Here is a 16,501-nt window from a genome sequence, read left to right on the forward strand (position 1 = left end):
GGTTTTATTTGTTTGAATTGTTTATACTCATCTGTTCCTATTATGCTTCTGTACAACTTGAGAAGGGGGACATCTGCAAACCAGTGACATTCATTCACAAAGTAAATGCATTATAAATTGTTTGTTACCAAACATGAATAAGCAAGAAGGCTTGCTCCAGTCTTCTTGCTATTGCTTAAGGGCAAAAAACTTAGTTTTATTTTCAGATCAGAAAGCAGGTTTTTGTTTTGAGTAGTAGTCTTTTTGAGTACCTTTTAAATACTGATTTTAGGACTAAAACCTTAACATATGTCACCTTTTTTGTTTTCATTATTTTAGTCTTTCCTGCCTTAACATGTGTCTCTCATTCTGTTTGATATCTGTCTGATCCTGCATACATGTAGAAATCCAGTCAGTGTCTAACACTGTAAAATAAAGACTCCAGTTTACAGAGGTACTAAGTTTTGGCTCGTGTCTTTATTAAATTTGTAGTACTGTTTGGCATGTTCTGCATGTACTGAGTTGTCAGCCAAACCATTTCATGTCTTTGTTTCAGATCTTGAAGAAAGATGATAGAACCTTTGCTCCGTCATCGGATGGGGCTCCAGTATCCATAACTGAGGTGAGGACAAACTTCTTGACTCTACAGTATTGTATGATAAGCAATTACAATGCACAGTTTTAAAGCCTGTCCAAACACTGACCTTAAATCACTTGTTTGCATTCAGGTATTGAGAGCTCAGGCAAGGCTTACAACTTTCTATGGAGCTTTTGGACTAGAGAAATTCAGGTTTGTTTCTCTTTGTGCATTAAGATTTGAAGTCAATTTAATTGTAAGGTAATTGAAATTAAGGGGGGTGTTATTTTTTAGTTTGGTTCATTAAAATTTAAATCCTTCTCTCTCTACTGTGGAGAAGGGAGAATGCAGAGAGGTTGAGTCATCCTATATGTTGAAAACATGTATTATCTATTGCACATGGAGTATCATGTATAGGTTTTGGTTTTTTTGTTTAACACATATAGGAGGGGCTGTGATTTTATGCACATAGTCTAACATTGCTGTTGTCTCTTGCAGTACACAGTACTAGCTAGAAAAGGTTTGAGGTTCTCCTCCCCAGCTTCTTGAATATTGACATATAACCGTAACAGAGTTTCTTTCCCTCCTCTTACTTCTAGTGGCATTGCTTGGACAGAATTCTTGAATAGTGAAGACATTTTCAAGAATATCCTTTCTCAGCTAGAAGAAGGAAATTTATCTTGTGCACAGTACCTCTGGCTGAGGCACCAGGTGAGATGGCATAGACATCTCTTTGGTATTTATGGAGGATGTCTCAAACTTTCCAGCTTTATTTAAGAGAATCAGACCAATGCCATTACAAAACTGCTCCTCAATGAAGCAAAGGTTTATGTCAGAATCTCATCTGTTACCATAATGATTACCTGTTCACCTAGCTCCTTAGAAGGCTGAACCTCTTATTGATTTAGGAATAAACTGGTATTTCTGATGTCAGAATGCATATTTCTAGGTCTGAAGGATGACAGTTCTTTGATTTATTTTGTGGGGGTTGTAATCTTCCATTCACTTTATTGCAAGCACAGCTCTCAAGTTTTAAGTGGACATTTGCTGACTACCTTAAAATCCTTTAAGAATAATCGTATAGACTCCCTATTCTGAATGACACATTCATCACAGTGGCTATGGGCTATTATATTCTTTAGTGCAGGACTTTCAGGTCAGAACTATAGAACAAGTGCTAAAGTAACAGGACATGATCCTGCCAGAGTAACTTGCGAAAAAATTGCTTCAATTGCCTTGTCTAAGCAGACCAAGCTCTAGTTATTCTGAACAGGGCTATTTTATTTCTTTTAATTCCTGTCTACGATTACTGAGATTTTTCTCTTTGTATTTCTGAAATCTATCACATCTTCCTGTTAACGAAACAGCTTTACTAAATATCAGATAAAACAAATAACTTCCTATATCTGAAATTGTTCTGGTTTTAATATTTTAGGCAGATTTTGAAAGCAGCTTCAATGAAAAAATGCTGGAGAACTTGATTAATGCCATCCATTTCACTGTTCCATTGAAGGAACTATGTTTGTGGCTTAAAAATGTTGTGATCCCTTTTTTAAGAAGAGTAGTGCCAAAGGGACAGGTAAGGCCGAGATAATTTGCTAGTTTAACCTAAGACTCTTATTTTCGAATGTCAGAACTTTGTTCCTCTTTTTTAAAGAGATTCTTTTAGCTACAGTTTAGATTTTGAGTTATTTCTTTTAAAACAAATCCCAAATGACAAATTTTGCTTTGATAGATAGCACAGCTCTACTTATAACTGTGTTCTTTTCAGAAAATATTAGCAAAATGGCTGGAACAAGGCGCTCGAAACCTTGAATTAACTGATAAGGTAAGTTATTCTGCAGACACTTTGCATGTCTTGTATTTCTTTATGTATGATACAGTTTGCTAATATCAATTATTTTGGACAGGCAAATTGGCCAGAAAATGGACTCCAAATGGCAGAGGTTTTTTTTACAAGTAGAAATCAAGGTGAAATGGGACTGACAATTTCTGGCCACTGGACTGTTTTGGTAAGAAATGTAGCAAATGGAAGAAATTCCTACTAAGAGACTTCAGAATATATGCTCTGTGCTAGAGTCGTAGTGGATGATACTTAGATCACTGTTGGGTTTGGTGAAAATTGATTTAATTCTATGGCAGGAAAGAATTTCTTTCCAATCTTCTTCAGTTTAAAGATTAAAAAACTTAAATTAGAAACATGTCTCCTCTCCATTAAAGTTTTTAGTAAATTAATTGCAATACCATGTGTTACAGCCTGGAGAAAAAGGTATTAAAATCAACCAGCTGTGAGTTTGTGAATACTGAATCTGTGCAACAATAATCAAATTATCTATGTTATGTATTCTATGTGTACTGGCATTTCTAAGAGTAGTAGTAAGAAAGTGGAGAAAGGAAAAACTCAAAGTTAACCAGCTGTGCATTTTAACCACTGGAAACATTGATATTCTATGTTAATAGTAATGTAATGTAATGATCTTTAAGATTGTAGCAATTCTAACCTGTCACTTCTAAACACCGTTTCAGAGATGTGTTGACTGTGAAGAGGTGCATAGGTTAAAAAAGCTGGTAAATGATTTACAAGAACTAATAAATCTATACAGAAAATACAACTGCAGGCTGGCACTCTCTGATTTTGAAAAGGTAATTCTGCAGACACTTCCTAATGTGCTCGAGTAGTGGATGGTTTTGGGAAGGAGAAAAATCTTGTAGCATGCAATTTAAAGTTGGAGTATTTAAAGCTTCTGATGGATTGCTTGGATAAACTTGTGGTCATAAACCACTAATTGATATGGTTGTTAGAAATTTTGTTTCAACTGTGGGTATAAATATATAATGTGATAAGATACTATGAGAAAGTATGACAAACTCCATGACTTGCTCTAAATTACAGATCATGTATCATGGAGCAAGCATTAGCAAAAGAGAAATCAGAGCTGCAACTGAACAATGAGGGGCTTTAAGAAAGCTTTTATTTGAGCTAAAGAGGGATGCTAGTTCTTTAAATCATTAAACTGATTTCAGTAGATGCTGGATGTTGAATTATTTCTTAGAGATGTTAGTACATGATCCTTTATGTATGTGATGTTCTAATATGGCACTGTTCCACTTGCTGCCCAGGAAAATACAACCACTATTGTGTTTCGTATGTTTGATAAAATTTTGGCACCAGAGCTTGTTCCATCCATTTTGGAGAAGTTTATAAAACCCTACCTGTGTGAACATAATCTACAAAAGGATGAACTACTTCTCCAGTATATAAAGGTATCCATATTCCCTTCCTTTTGAGGAAAGTTGTTTAAGCAGGAGTAAGCTGAAAACAAATCTGATGGCCATTTTTGTTTACACTTGAATTTCAGGACCAGCCTACTCCTTTCAATGAACTTATTGATAGTTACTATTTTTGTATTTTAAGAGAATCTTACCTCTTCTGAACTCAAATATATTAATAATCTTTACCAAAATATACAGGATTTGCTAGAACGGTGTCGTACACGATCTACTTCAGTATTTGAAACTGCATGGGAGGCAAAGGCAATAGCTGTCATTGGCTGTATCTCTGACACAGATGTAAGTATATTTTATGAAAGAGTGATCACTGGCTCTGATACATCAGTTCAGACTGAAACAGATCATTTTTACCTATGCACACTAGTGCATTTTTGCATGAGGAGGAGCAAATAGTGTTTTTATTCTATTTTAGTAGTCTCCCATATGAAGTTCTTTTAGAATTTAATTGTAGTCAGCACATGGAAAACTCACCAACTTTCAAATATATGAAAGCTCTACAGTGTTGTTAACTACTATGAAGATTTTCTAATCTAACTTGACACATCATATTATGATAAGTAAAGCCCTTTCTGCAAAGTGGAAATGAGCAAGGAAATAAACTGCTTGCCTAAACGAATCGATCACATGGGAATAGTAATTCAATAGAATACCTTGTTAACCTATTTTGAAACATAAGCTTTTTATGTTCCTTCTATAGCTGAAATTTGATGCAGTTCTACAGATAATGCATGGTGCTGTGGTACCATGGAGTGCAGCAGTGGAGCAGCTGGTGAAACAGCATTTGGAAATGAATCATGTCAAGTAAGGCAGCACCCGCAGTCTACACCTTGGATTTGTGTGTACTCTCAATTAGAATTCTGGTTTTTGGAGGGAGGATGGAGGGGAAATACTGTGTATTAGATGTAGTATGATAATTAAATCACACAGCTGTAGGTAGTTAATTAGTAATAGTCTGATTTGTCCATAGAGTAAAGTTACTGCAGGAAAGTTACCGCTTGATGGAAATGAAGAAGCTTTTGCGAGCCTATGGGATAAGAGATACTAATCTTTTAAAGGACAAGCAGATGATAATGGTAAGTCATCAGAATTACTCTTACCTCTATTAAACAGAATTCTCTACACTTATCTGCATGTATTTTAATGCGGTATTAGAAGCCGGGCTTTTAAGTCTTAGCAGCTGATAGCTTCCACTTGTTATCAATATTTATTTTTCTTGTCCTGTTGGGACACATTTTTTCCTGAAAGCCCACTATTTTTTTAAAAATTAGCAGATTAGTTTAGCCCAACCTGATTAGTACAGCACTGATAATAAAAAACCATCAGTATTTCTTCAAAAGTTTATTTCCATCCTGTGGAGCTGGTTGAGCCCCCTGAATGGTGAGAGTTCCCAGGATAATTCTCTTCCCCAAGCCTTATCTTCTCCAAGTTATGATCTAGTCAAGTTTTCTCTAGATAAAAGTTTTAAGCTTCTAGGTAACTTGCTTGGTACAAGCTATACAATGACAATGCAGAAGTAGTATGTGTAAATTAATTCCTTTGTTATCCTGTACATCAACAAACTAGTGTCCATATTTGTTCTCTTCTTGCAGAGACTAGCAAAATACATTCTTAAACAAGATACCCCTACTTGTTTGGAGGATGCTTTGAAAATTGTAGCAGCATATATGTTGCCCACTGTGGAAGTCTACATTCTGAGGATGATAGACCTGATTGACAGAGAAAGGGTACTAAAATACTTCATGTCAGTTCATCTCAATTTAAAAACTCTGAAGCCTGTTGTCAAAACAGGGACAACCTGTACTACTTTTTGGCATCTTACAGCTTTAAAATTTTTCTCTTTTTATTGCAATTCTGTTAATTGTACCACACAGGCCTACACTTAACATTGAAAATAAGACCTTTGTCAGAGTTTTAAACATCATGAGCCATCCTTCTTTTGTGGCAAAAGATGAAAATTATGGCCCACAGTATACAAGTTTGGAATTGAAGCGTCTACATGTTTTCACATACTGGTTTCACCAGAGTTGTTTTAAGGCAAATTGCTTTCTTTTCAACAAAAAAAAAAAAGGAAATATTCTTTCTTCTGAGAAATGCTCTCTTCTAGGGCAACAGCACCCCACAGGAGTACAGACCTGCCCCTTTAATATTGAGAGCACCTAAATGTTCATCTTGTGACAGTGTTGAATTACATTGATATCCTAACTAGGAACATTTAACTTAGCTTGTTACATTATACTAGGTGTGATTACCTTTATACACTGTGGTGGTCCCCAGTTATGTTATTAGAATCATTTTGACCCGAAGAGGAGGCTTTTTGATTAAAAGAACCAGATTAAGTCCCCTGCAAAATAGTGTTTTCATGTTAACATTTGTCTGCCTTATTTGCACCTGGTATTATTGATAATCATAACCATTGTCTCAAAGCGAGGACATACACATAACTTAGCTTTTCCAAAAGCAAATACCTTTCTTTTGATTATTTCTGGCTTGCTTCTTGTTTGTTCTGTTTTCTTCTTTCTCTCCTCAGGAAGAGGAATCTCTGACTTTGTTAAAATCTCTGACTCTTGCTGAAGCTGAGGAGGTTGCGGAGAGATTGACTCTATGGGGAACACTGGTATTGCAGAATAAAGCAGATGATGCTGAAGAGGTACTGAGTCATTTCACATCCTGAAGTGTGTGCACAAGTTATTCTAAATAATTTTCTTAACTAGATGCTTAAGGTATGGGATGAAAATATAAAACCTCTGTTTTCCAGCAAAAAGGAATGACGAACTGATCCTACTTTGAACAAAAGGTTGGACTAGGTCACCTTGAAGCCTCTTGAGTTTATTCAGATTTTATATACTATATAATTTTTTGTGTTATTTTTAAAGGCATCTCCACACAGTGGCATGGCCACCTGAATTCAATCCATAATTCACAAACCCTGATGAATTATTATACCTCTAGCCCCACATATTTTTGCTAACAGTTGTTTTAGGGAGTTATTCTGGGCGAGGGAAGCAAGAACAAAGGGTGGATACTTTCAATACTCCAGTGACACCTAACAGACTGTGGAGAACATACATATTACAGCCATAAAATATTTGTTATTTCTATAAAGGATGCCTATATACAGTAATTTTCTGTTCCCTTGCTTTTCAACTGCCTGTAACTTAGACTTGATAATTGTTGCTTAAGATGTTTGTAGAGCATTGCATAGTATTTTAACAGAGTGGAAGCCTCAGGGTGACTGTTATTGGCAACATTTTAACCAAACAAAACATGAACCTCTTCCCTTCCCACAGCACAAAACACAGATGTTTATGACCAAGACACTTGTGGAAGTCCTTAAATTCCTGTTCAGCATTCAAAAAGGTAAGCTACAACTTAAAAGTCTTACATTTTGTTTGTAAATGGAGTCAGGAAGTAATTGTTTTTCTCCTCCTACAGACAATCCTCTGAAGAAAGACGAATGTGAAGCAAACCTAAGAATGTTTGAAACACTTGCTATCCTACAGGTCAGTATCTTTAGTTTCAAACTGCTTTTAATTTACTGTAGTTATTCCAGTTGTTCTTATAACATGGATGATACTAAAAATTTATTGTATTTACAACTTATATGCCAAGGTTGTTTTTATTGTTGAGCTCAAAGAGATTCTGAGGCTAATATATACCAATTTCAGTAGTGCCTGGGAAAGTTCCCAATTACTACAACTCAGTTGTCCATTTAAACCAAATAAATTAGATACTCTCCCAAATTCTTACTTGCTGAGAGTTCAAAGAGCCCATGACAGAGTAGTGGAATATTTACTGAGGTTTTATTACAGTTTGTAAACTTAAATTGTTTAATACAGCATTTGAGCATGCAGTAGCCTTTAGGTTTTGTTATTTTGCTTACCTACTGCCTAGCACAATTCTCTCATTCATTACATGAATCAGTAATTGTCGGAAATTGGTAAAGTCAACTTTGTACTGAATGTATTCCTCTACAAATGAAACAGGAAATAAAACCATTTTTACAGGAAAAAAAGCCAACATTTTTAAAGGAAGTCATGTGAATACAAATATCTACTCTTTTGTTGCAGGAAGATTTTGATATCTTTATTTCAGTTGAAGAATTTAGGAATCCTTCACTGATGTCAGAGCTTCTTGAGAATCACTTCCATGCTTATGAGACTGCCAGATCTCTGTCTAAGTCTCAAAAAGCACAAACAGTGACTTGTAGTTCAGAAGATAGTAAAAGCAAGAACCGCTCTACTGAATCAAGGCTGTATAAACTGGCTCTGCTCCTCCAGAGGTCAGAGCAAGAACTGGGAGAAAAACTGGCTTGGAGAGCACTGGATGCTGGAAAAGTTGAAGAGGCTGTAAAAATATGCAGGTAAAACTGCAGAGGTTTTTAATATTACACCTTCTTGTGTGCTTTTCTGTGCTATTACTGATATCTTGCAGAAGTAAGTAGATGGAGAGCAGAGGAAAGGGGAGTTTTGTTTGGTTTAGTTTAGGTTTTTTAAAATGAGCGTTTAAGCAAGAGGCTGAGCATAGAGTAGAGTTTTTTGTCTGTCAAAATTGCCTTTCTTTTTGCCATAACATACTTATTAAGTAAAAAGATTCCCTACACTTTTATAGTGAGAGTTAAGTTAGACACAATATTAAATAAGCATTATGAGAACTTGTCAGCTTACAGAGATAGAAGAAAACTATTGTACACTGACTGTACGTACCAGGTCACGGTTTCTAGCTGGTTTCTGCCTCATGCTTCGATTGTCAGATAACTTACTTCCACTTCCCCCAAAAGAGATCAGATGAAAATGTTCAATATATTTTTTAACATGTTCTATGTGCTTTAGCAATATCTCTTCAAGTTAAGCTCAGTTGTATTTTTTCACTTCAGTCATAGAAGTTTTAGTTGCAGTGAGCCATATAGGTAAAATAGGTAAAAGAGAATTAAATTGTAAGAACAGAATGTGGCCTTAAGTAAAAGCCCCAAGGACTATTTTCTCTAACTTCTATTTTTCTAATAGGGAGTTCTATGAAAGTCACTCTAATGAAGAAACAGGGAAGCTGCTGTTTTCAGCCTGTCAAAGGCTTTGTCATATGTTAGGAGCTGATGTCCCAATGATCACTCCAGATGACATGAATCTTCCAGCAGTGATCTATGAGATAGCTTGCCAAGCAGCTACAATATGTAGTCCAGGTAATTACCATTTATTTGTGTTCATGATGAAAATGCAACTTTCCAAGCAATATTTAATAAACCTGAACCCAAAGTGAATTTCTATATATGCCCCTTTAAAAGCAGGTGCCGCAAAAAACATGTTTCATTTTTATAGGACATATGAACCTTCTATTCACAGCGTGTTAATGATCTTAAATCTTTGTACAGATTTACTGTTAGATTCTCTGGAACTATGTAAATATACTTTGGCTGCCAAGGAAATTTACAGACAGTGCCAAATAGAAAACTATGGATTTACAGCAAAGGTATTTTCTCCTAACTTAAGTATATTTTTTTAACATACATAATGTCTTGAGTGTCTGAATAGTGTTCACTCTGCATACATTTTTTCTCCCATTTCTCCAGCAGTATTTAATGGGCTTATTTAAAAAGCAAACAACCACCATGAAAACACCCAACCCACAGCTCCATAAATAAAAATTTACTTGAATATGTGTGTACTTCAGCATAAAGAGTGAATTGATTTGAGTACTAGAAGCAGTACAGCTGTGGCACAAGTAGCATTTTTCACTTATATTTCAGTATAATAAATCCCACTAATGTGACTGACAATACCAGTGATTTTATTCATTAGCTGCTGCCAGGACTGCTGGAGAGCTGGCTGGTCCTGCAGTGCTTAAGGCTACTTGAAATGAATGGGCTCTTCCAGTGTATAGATCAAAGTGGCTGGGCAAGTGTATTTATGCACTGAATGTTATTTTTCTAGGAAAATGATCCATTTGAAAAATGTTTGCTTATAATATTTGGCCAAGAAGGTTTCTGAAAGCCTCCATTAAATTAATTAAGAATGCATTTTGGGTGCACAACTAAATAACTGCAACATCAAAAAGAAATGTGGCCACTCTAAGGAGGAAATGCTACTGGTCATTTGAAGTAGTGGAGTAAAATCATTTTTCAAATAGAAGATCTTGTTCTATTCCTATACTTGAAAACTGGAATCTTTTGTAGCATTTAGTTTGTTAGTAGCCTTACTAGCTGTTCTTTTTACTGTGTGTGCTTTTGACAATGTTCTTATTTAGACAACATCCTTTGGAGGAGATAAAGATCCTTATGAAGAGTGGACTTACGATGACTTCTTTAATGAAGATGGAATAGTTCTTGATCCACAGATAGCTCTTCCAGTTGCATATGAAACTATTTCTTCTCTTCTGCCTGTTTGTGGTAAACTTGCTTTCCTAAACACTGAGTCAATATAAAAATCTGTATTTCATACTGATTTTTTTTTTTACCTAGGAACATAAATAATTCAGCACATGTGAGAATTATCAGTTCAGAAATCTCAGTTAGACAAACTTGTGGAAGAAATATCCATTGGGGGGGTATAGAAATGGTGATGGGTTTTGTTCTGGTTCTGGAAGAATCTGGATGACTGAAACCTGAAGATGTGGAAAATGCTCTGAAGAAGTGTTACTTTAAACTTGCCCTGTTCTTAAGTTCTGAGAAGGCATTACCTGGTAACCAGTAACGGAGACAGAATTCTGTCAAGATTAATTTCACCCTGTTCTAAAAAGATGGTCCTTGTATGCCATTGTAGATACACACAACTCTGAAAAGTTCAAGTATTATGAACAGAACTCTACAATGTTGTAAATGGGGGTTGGAACTGGATGATCTTAAGGTCCTTTCCGACCCTAACTATTCTATGATTCTATGTTGAAAAAAGACACTTTCTTTTTTCACTCAAAATTTGATAATTATTTAGTTTCAATACTTCTTGATGTAAATGTTTTCTTTCCTAACATATATTAAAAAGCATATAATTGCATGTAATTGCAGATAGTGTTGCACAGTGCTAAATCCACCTATAAAGGATATACTTATTTGATTTGAATAGATTTATTACCTTCACAGATTGTTTATGTTGACTGTTTTATCAAGATTTAAACACAAATCTTGTCAGGATTTAAACACAAAGTAGTTACTGAAAACTGTTAGTTTATGTTCCTTTGTGCATTTGAAAAGATGTTCCCTCTTAAAAAACATCTAGTCAGCTACAGTTAAAAATGCAGTCCTGGCTCTTATGTACTGCCTCTGAAGTATTTTTAAGGCACTTTCAGGCTTTCATAGTGTTGCTGAAATCTCTGCACACTGCTTATGTGGTTTTGCTTGTCTTTCAGAGAACAAACTGTATCCTCTGGACTCTGTAAGCCTGGCTAACTGCGCATTTATTAAAGGTATTGTGATGGCAGATTCACCCCACTAGAAGTATAAATCAGACCACTAGAAAACATGAGGCTTAAATTAATTAAACCTACACAAGCATGACTAAAATAGTTATTTTTAAATGAGTGCCTAGATGCTCCACTTAAAGCCATATTCTAGGGGATAGCGGGTTCAGCACAGGAGACAAGTTTGGATGGTAATTGCTACCCTTCAGCCATGTGATTCTGGGCATGTTGTCAAAGCCTGTATTTCAGTACAGAAGTTCTACCACTGTGAGCTAGAATCTGCTACAGCCTTTCCAAGAAGATGACCAGCTTCTGGATTTTGGACTAAAATAGGAGTCAGTTAAATTAAAAGCCTTGAAAATTTAAGGTTTCTGAAGGAACTAAGGCTGATCTCATGTCATAAATTTAATGAAGAAAAATAGAAACTGCTTTGATGTTCATTCCAGGAACAATATTATGCTTAATATAAATATACTAATTATTTTCTGGGGTTGATTCTGTTTGAAATATCTCACAGGACAGAACCTTCTGATGCCTGTTAGAACTCCCATCTGCGCAATGCTGCAGAACCTCATGGAGTGCAGTCAGTGTGAGTTGGCTTTGCGGCTGATAGTATGTTCCTTTGGCTCCTGCCTTCAGCATGGTGTATCAAATAACATGGATTTGGCCCTGAGCGAAAAGGTATGGTAAGAATGATGCTGAATTTTGCTGAGAGTAAAGCTTAGAAGTATGCCAACTGTTACCAGGTTTAGAGTAGATATATATGAATTTGATAGGTATGGGAGAGGCTGTCACCATGACCTTGTAAAAGTTACCACCACTCGATTAGATATAGAGTCATTTTGTGAAAAGAGCTGGTAGTTTCTTTCCTATTTTTCATGGTCTCCTGTTTCTCTTTGCAAGGTATGTTCAGAACTAAATTTTCAGCATCTGCAGGGAGGCCAGGAACCTGACTTATTCATGATATAATAATTATATTATTGTATAATTATTCATTATATAATAATTTATTATATATTCATAATGGTTTATTATGCTTTTTCACATTGTTTTACCATTGGTTAGTATGGGAAAAGTTGCACACAGAATATTCAGTTCAAAAGCACTTGGAAACAGAAATCATTTTTCTATTTAGAAGAGACCTTTATAAGACTTTAAATCTGAAAATACAATTACTATAGTACCTCCTATTCTGCTATAAACTACAAGAGAAGTTGGAGGTTTAGAATTTATTATTAACCGTGTGCTGAGTGGTTGTTGGTTTTTCATAACAGCTCCATGATGGCAATACACTGGCTGAAACCAATCGCTTTGTCATTGCTATGAAACAGAACAGTACTTCAGGAATTAGGAGCACTATCCTGGCCTTACTACACAAGGTAAGAATGCTAGCTGCTCTGCCTGAGAGGTTACGTATATTGGAAGCTTCATCTTTGTGAGATCCTTTAAGAACTCCTAAATTATAATAATGGCCTTTGTGATCTGTATGTATTCTCCATCTTATTTTCAATCCTGGTTTCATTTTAGATTTGTATACTTCTAGTTGTGGGTAGCTTTTTAAAAAGCTATCTGAAAAACCTGCAATATACCATCTTTTAAGGCAGTTTAGACTAAGGGAGGTGACTTTTAGACTGGATTTAATATATTTAATTTTTAAGTTCTAAAACCTGAAATGCATTTTTATTCTGTTTTTTCCCCCTTCTAACTTAAAACACCCAATGCACCTCTAAATTACTTGTACTTTTCATGTGTTATACTTCATACAGAGACCTATTAAAATAACTTGTTGTTTTGGTTTGTTTTTTTTCTTTCCTCCCTAACACACAGGTGTTCAACTGTCGTCTCATAGATCAGGACCTAGCACTGGGATATTGCACAGTTTTGCCCAAGGAAGACATGTTCAATAAGCTGTGGGATGTCATAAACAACACATGGCAAAATTACAGAAAAATCTTGGTAAATCCACAAGGCAATGCATTTCTTCAGCAAATGGAGAATGGTTCTTTTAAAAGACATCAGCAATATCATATGGAAGTGTAATAGTTTAGCACTATTAAGGGCATAGCAAGGGGTACAGCAGTTTCAACAAGTTCCTTTTTTATAGGGTTTCACTGAGAGAGATGCTACCTCTTTACCACAATGTAAGATTATGTGCAGGCAGGTGTTCTGAATAGCTGGCATGATGGAAGTCCAAACAATAAGTTACCTCACCATGACTTATTCCAAAGCTTGAAATTGGTTATTTCGGGTCCTATCATAATTTATACCTATGTTGTATTTTGAAGAAATTGTTCTCTGACAGCAGTTGTCAAGAGTGGAATGAATAAATAAATACATCTATTAAAATATAAAGGAATGTGGGAAGCAAAGCATAATGAAGAAATGGGGAGAGTGACATAGATTTGGAGAAAACCAGGTGTCTAAAAATACCTTTTGTATTAGTTTCCCTAGTGCAATAGTAACAAAATATTTCTGAGAAATAAATTCGTTTTTCAAGTAGCTTCAAACTGCCAGCTCAGGAGGAGGGATAATGCTTATACTACCTCTGTGAGGCTTATTTTCATTTTACATAGTTATGTGATCACCTACAAGTTGTTTTAAGTTCCTCTAAGGACTTAGACTCAATTTTCAGATTATTTATTATATCTGTGTTTACTTCCCTTCTCGCTCCTTTCAGGCAGTGGCTCTGATTGGAGCACAGCTTGCTAACCAGTCTGATGAAGCTGAATTAAAAAAGAAGTTCCAGGAACTGGTTATTGATGCAGAGTGGGGTATCCAACTTGGTAAACTTGGTGTAAGTTTGAGTGATTAGTTGATTTGTGTTAGGGTTTTATTAACTGATAAATATGCGTATATTCTGAGATGCACTGTGATTTTTAAACACATTTCCTATTCAAATATCAGTGGGGGTTTTGGTTTTAATTTTTCATTCTGATTGTCTGCTTAAATAAACCTCAGAAACCAAGAAATACAATAACTAAGGGTACTATAAAAGAAATTTTAAGTGCTTAAGTATTATTTGGCACAGGGCATAGTCAGCAAATGCAGTTTTTTCCTGCTCTAAAAGTGTCTGAAAGTAAAGATAACATAAAAGGTTGACTATGTAGGAATTAGACTGGATATTATCTAAAAGACATCTTTGGAAAGGAGATAAAAATGTTTGTTTATGTGCAGATTTCCTTTGAGACTGTCTTTAGACAACCATCAATAAGGAAAAAGGAGCTCATAAGAACACTGGTACAAAATCCAAAAGCAGACACAGATCTCATATTGAATTACTGCAGGTAAGAACTGAAGCAAATCAATTGTGTTTAATTGTTGCTGTACTAATAACCATTCTGAAATCTATTTGGGTTTAAATAGATCCTAGTTCATGTAATATGTAAATTGCTCCGTTTGTTGGGGTGTTTTTTTTAGTATTATTCAGAATACATTCCCTGGTGAATTATTCATAAGGAAATCAGCACCTTGATGACACTAAAGGTCGTAGGGAAAATAATACTCTGTCCTCTTCCAGTACTTTCAACCTGGACAGTGATGCCGCACTGCAGCTTTGCATTGAGACACTTCTTCTCCAGAATGCTAATACAAATCACATTGAAGATGACTCTGCAGAATGCAGGGTGAAGCAACCTCATTCCACCTTACTAGCTAGAGCACTGGAAATAATTCCTCTGCTGAAAAGCACGGAAGAGCTGGTCATCAGCCTCAGTGGAATATTGTACAAGGTAAAACAATATAAAAACAACACACCAAAACAAAGAATCCCTGGAGTATGTATCTAGCCTCAAATGCTGCATGTCACTTGAATGACACATTAATAGCAACACAGAAATACTAGAAGGTTATATTTTTTTCTAGTTTTCCTAGAGGATTTAAATGTTAACGTTTGGTTTTCTACTTCTCTAGGGGAATAAAAATAGACAACACATCTAATTTTCTTTAAAGACAGGTAGAGGCTTTCTTCCCAACCTCCCTTAAAACAACAACCTGAAAATAATCAAAGGAAAAAAGTAATTTCTAAGTTTCAGCACACTGGAAATAATTCAAAGAGCTACAGGAAGAAGAGATGGGGGCAGATAACGTACATCTTGGTTGGGTCTTTTTTGTTTGGTTGGATTTGGGGATTTTCTTTTTTTGGGGGGGGAGGACAGTTTTTTTAGGCATTAGGATTATGAAGTGGAAGTCTTTTGTTTTAGAGAAGTATGTTGTGGTGCTTCTATTAACATAATGCTGAAAAACCAATATAGTTGGTATTAAAATGGGGAAAAGTTAACTCAGTTGTATGTTTTTCCAAGACAATTCAAGATAAGATCTTATAAAATAGATCATTATTTTGAACAGCTTGATCCTTATGACTATGAAACTATCGAAATTGTCCTGAAAGTGATACAAAATGCTGATGAGAAGAACACCAGTATCCAGCTGAACCAGGTACGTCAAGATATTACCTTGCTATTACCTTGCTAATGGCATCTATATTCTGTTTTCTCTATTTATTAGCATAGTTCTCATTCAGAAATAGCATTCAAGAAATAGTCATCTCTAGTTGTTTCTCAGCAATGGCTCATAGCAGGGATGAAAACTCCACCAATATGTACTAACTCTGCCCAAAACCCCAAATACCTCCAGGATTTAGGCATGTTTACTGGGGGGAAGCAGGTAGAAATACAGAAATCTTATGGCATTTTTGCCTTTTCCTTGGGTTTTTTCCTTACTTTTTTTTTTCCTTCTTCCCTAGGCCTTGAGTCTCCTCAAACATCTGGAATCTTATAAAAGAATTTCCTCACCTGTAGACCTAGAACACCAGTATGTTTTAGAGCACGTGATTCCCTTATCTCCAGCTGCTCAAACCAGACTGCCCTTTCATCTGATATTCTTTAGAACTGCACAATGCTTCTGGAATATTATAGGTAATTTTTTATAGTTTTTTTTAATTATAGGTTCAGTATTTTTTGTGGCTAGATAGATGTATAATTCCCTTTCTCTGCCATTTGTGAACTTCAGAGTTCTACCATATATGTTTTATATTCATTGTATTCTTTACTAATGCAGCTTTCATCCCAACTATTTCCTGAAAGCATTTGTGCTCCTAAATTGCTACTGGTAAGATAACTGGCTTTGAGTGGAGCTAAAACAACGTATACAGTGCAGAATTCTGTCCTCAAATACTTTCTTACGACCTTTCAGTGACTAAAGTAACACGTGTACCCCCCTTCCCAGGCCACTGGGGATAATTAGGATTATAGTCTTTCCCAATGGAAGTCT

The 16,501-nt window shown here is 35.6% G+C and overlaps 1 protein-coding gene and 1 long non-coding RNA gene across 5 annotated transcripts in view; one reads left to right on the top strand and one right to left on the bottom strand.

Moving 5' to 3' along the window:
• The window catches only part of KNTC1 (kinetochore associated 1), a 36,032-nt gene that overhangs the window by 7,938 nt on the left and 11,593 nt on the right, over positions 1 to 16,501 (top strand). The window contains exons 18-45 of the mRNA XM_057421301.1: positions 536 to 601; positions 708 to 769; positions 1,156 to 1,267; positions 1,992 to 2,135; positions 2,328 to 2,384; positions 2,467 to 2,568; positions 3,083 to 3,199; positions 3,677 to 3,820; positions 4,028 to 4,126; positions 4,545 to 4,648; positions 4,815 to 4,920; positions 5,437 to 5,571; positions 6,375 to 6,494; positions 7,135 to 7,204; positions 7,280 to 7,347; positions 7,915 to 8,207; positions 8,851 to 9,023; positions 9,213 to 9,310; positions 10,085 to 10,226; positions 11,183 to 11,239; positions 11,751 to 11,914; positions 12,508 to 12,612; positions 13,061 to 13,189; positions 13,911 to 14,027; positions 14,408 to 14,517; positions 14,751 to 14,961; positions 15,578 to 15,667; positions 15,975 to 16,146. Of these exons, the coding sequence (XP_057277284.1) occupies positions 536 to 601; positions 708 to 769; positions 1,156 to 1,267; positions 1,992 to 2,135; positions 2,328 to 2,384; positions 2,467 to 2,568; positions 3,083 to 3,199; positions 3,677 to 3,820; positions 4,028 to 4,126; positions 4,545 to 4,648; positions 4,815 to 4,920; positions 5,437 to 5,571; positions 6,375 to 6,494; positions 7,135 to 7,204; positions 7,280 to 7,347; positions 7,915 to 8,207; positions 8,851 to 9,023; positions 9,213 to 9,310; positions 10,085 to 10,226; positions 11,183 to 11,239; positions 11,751 to 11,914; positions 12,508 to 12,612; positions 13,061 to 13,189; positions 13,911 to 14,027; positions 14,408 to 14,517; positions 14,751 to 14,961; positions 15,578 to 15,667; positions 15,975 to 16,146 (3,367 nt within the window). The remainder of the gene's footprint in view (positions 1 to 535; positions 602 to 707; positions 770 to 1,155; positions 1,268 to 1,991; positions 2,136 to 2,327; positions 2,385 to 2,466; positions 2,569 to 3,082; positions 3,200 to 3,676; positions 3,821 to 4,027; positions 4,127 to 4,544; positions 4,649 to 4,814; positions 4,921 to 5,436; positions 5,572 to 6,374; positions 6,495 to 7,134; positions 7,205 to 7,279; positions 7,348 to 7,914; positions 8,208 to 8,850; positions 9,024 to 9,212; positions 9,311 to 10,084; positions 10,227 to 11,182; positions 11,240 to 11,750; positions 11,915 to 12,507; positions 12,613 to 13,060; positions 13,190 to 13,910; positions 14,028 to 14,407; positions 14,518 to 14,750; positions 14,962 to 15,577; positions 15,668 to 15,974; positions 16,147 to 16,501) is intronic.
• LOC130605647 (uncharacterized) overlaps positions 1 to 16,501 on the bottom strand; it is a 36,342-nt gene that overhangs the window by 7,746 nt on the left and 12,095 nt on the right. The window lies entirely within an intron of this gene.

The sequence above is a fragment of the Pezoporus wallicus genome, unplaced genomic scaffold (assembly GCF_028554395.1).
Source record: "Pezoporus wallicus isolate ANWC-B61680 ecotype Strahan unplaced genomic scaffold, APGP_CSIRO_Pwel_v1 contig_9584, whole genome shotgun sequence".
NCBI lineage: Eukaryota > Metazoa > Chordata > Aves > Psittaciformes > Psittacidae > Pezoporus > Pezoporus wallicus.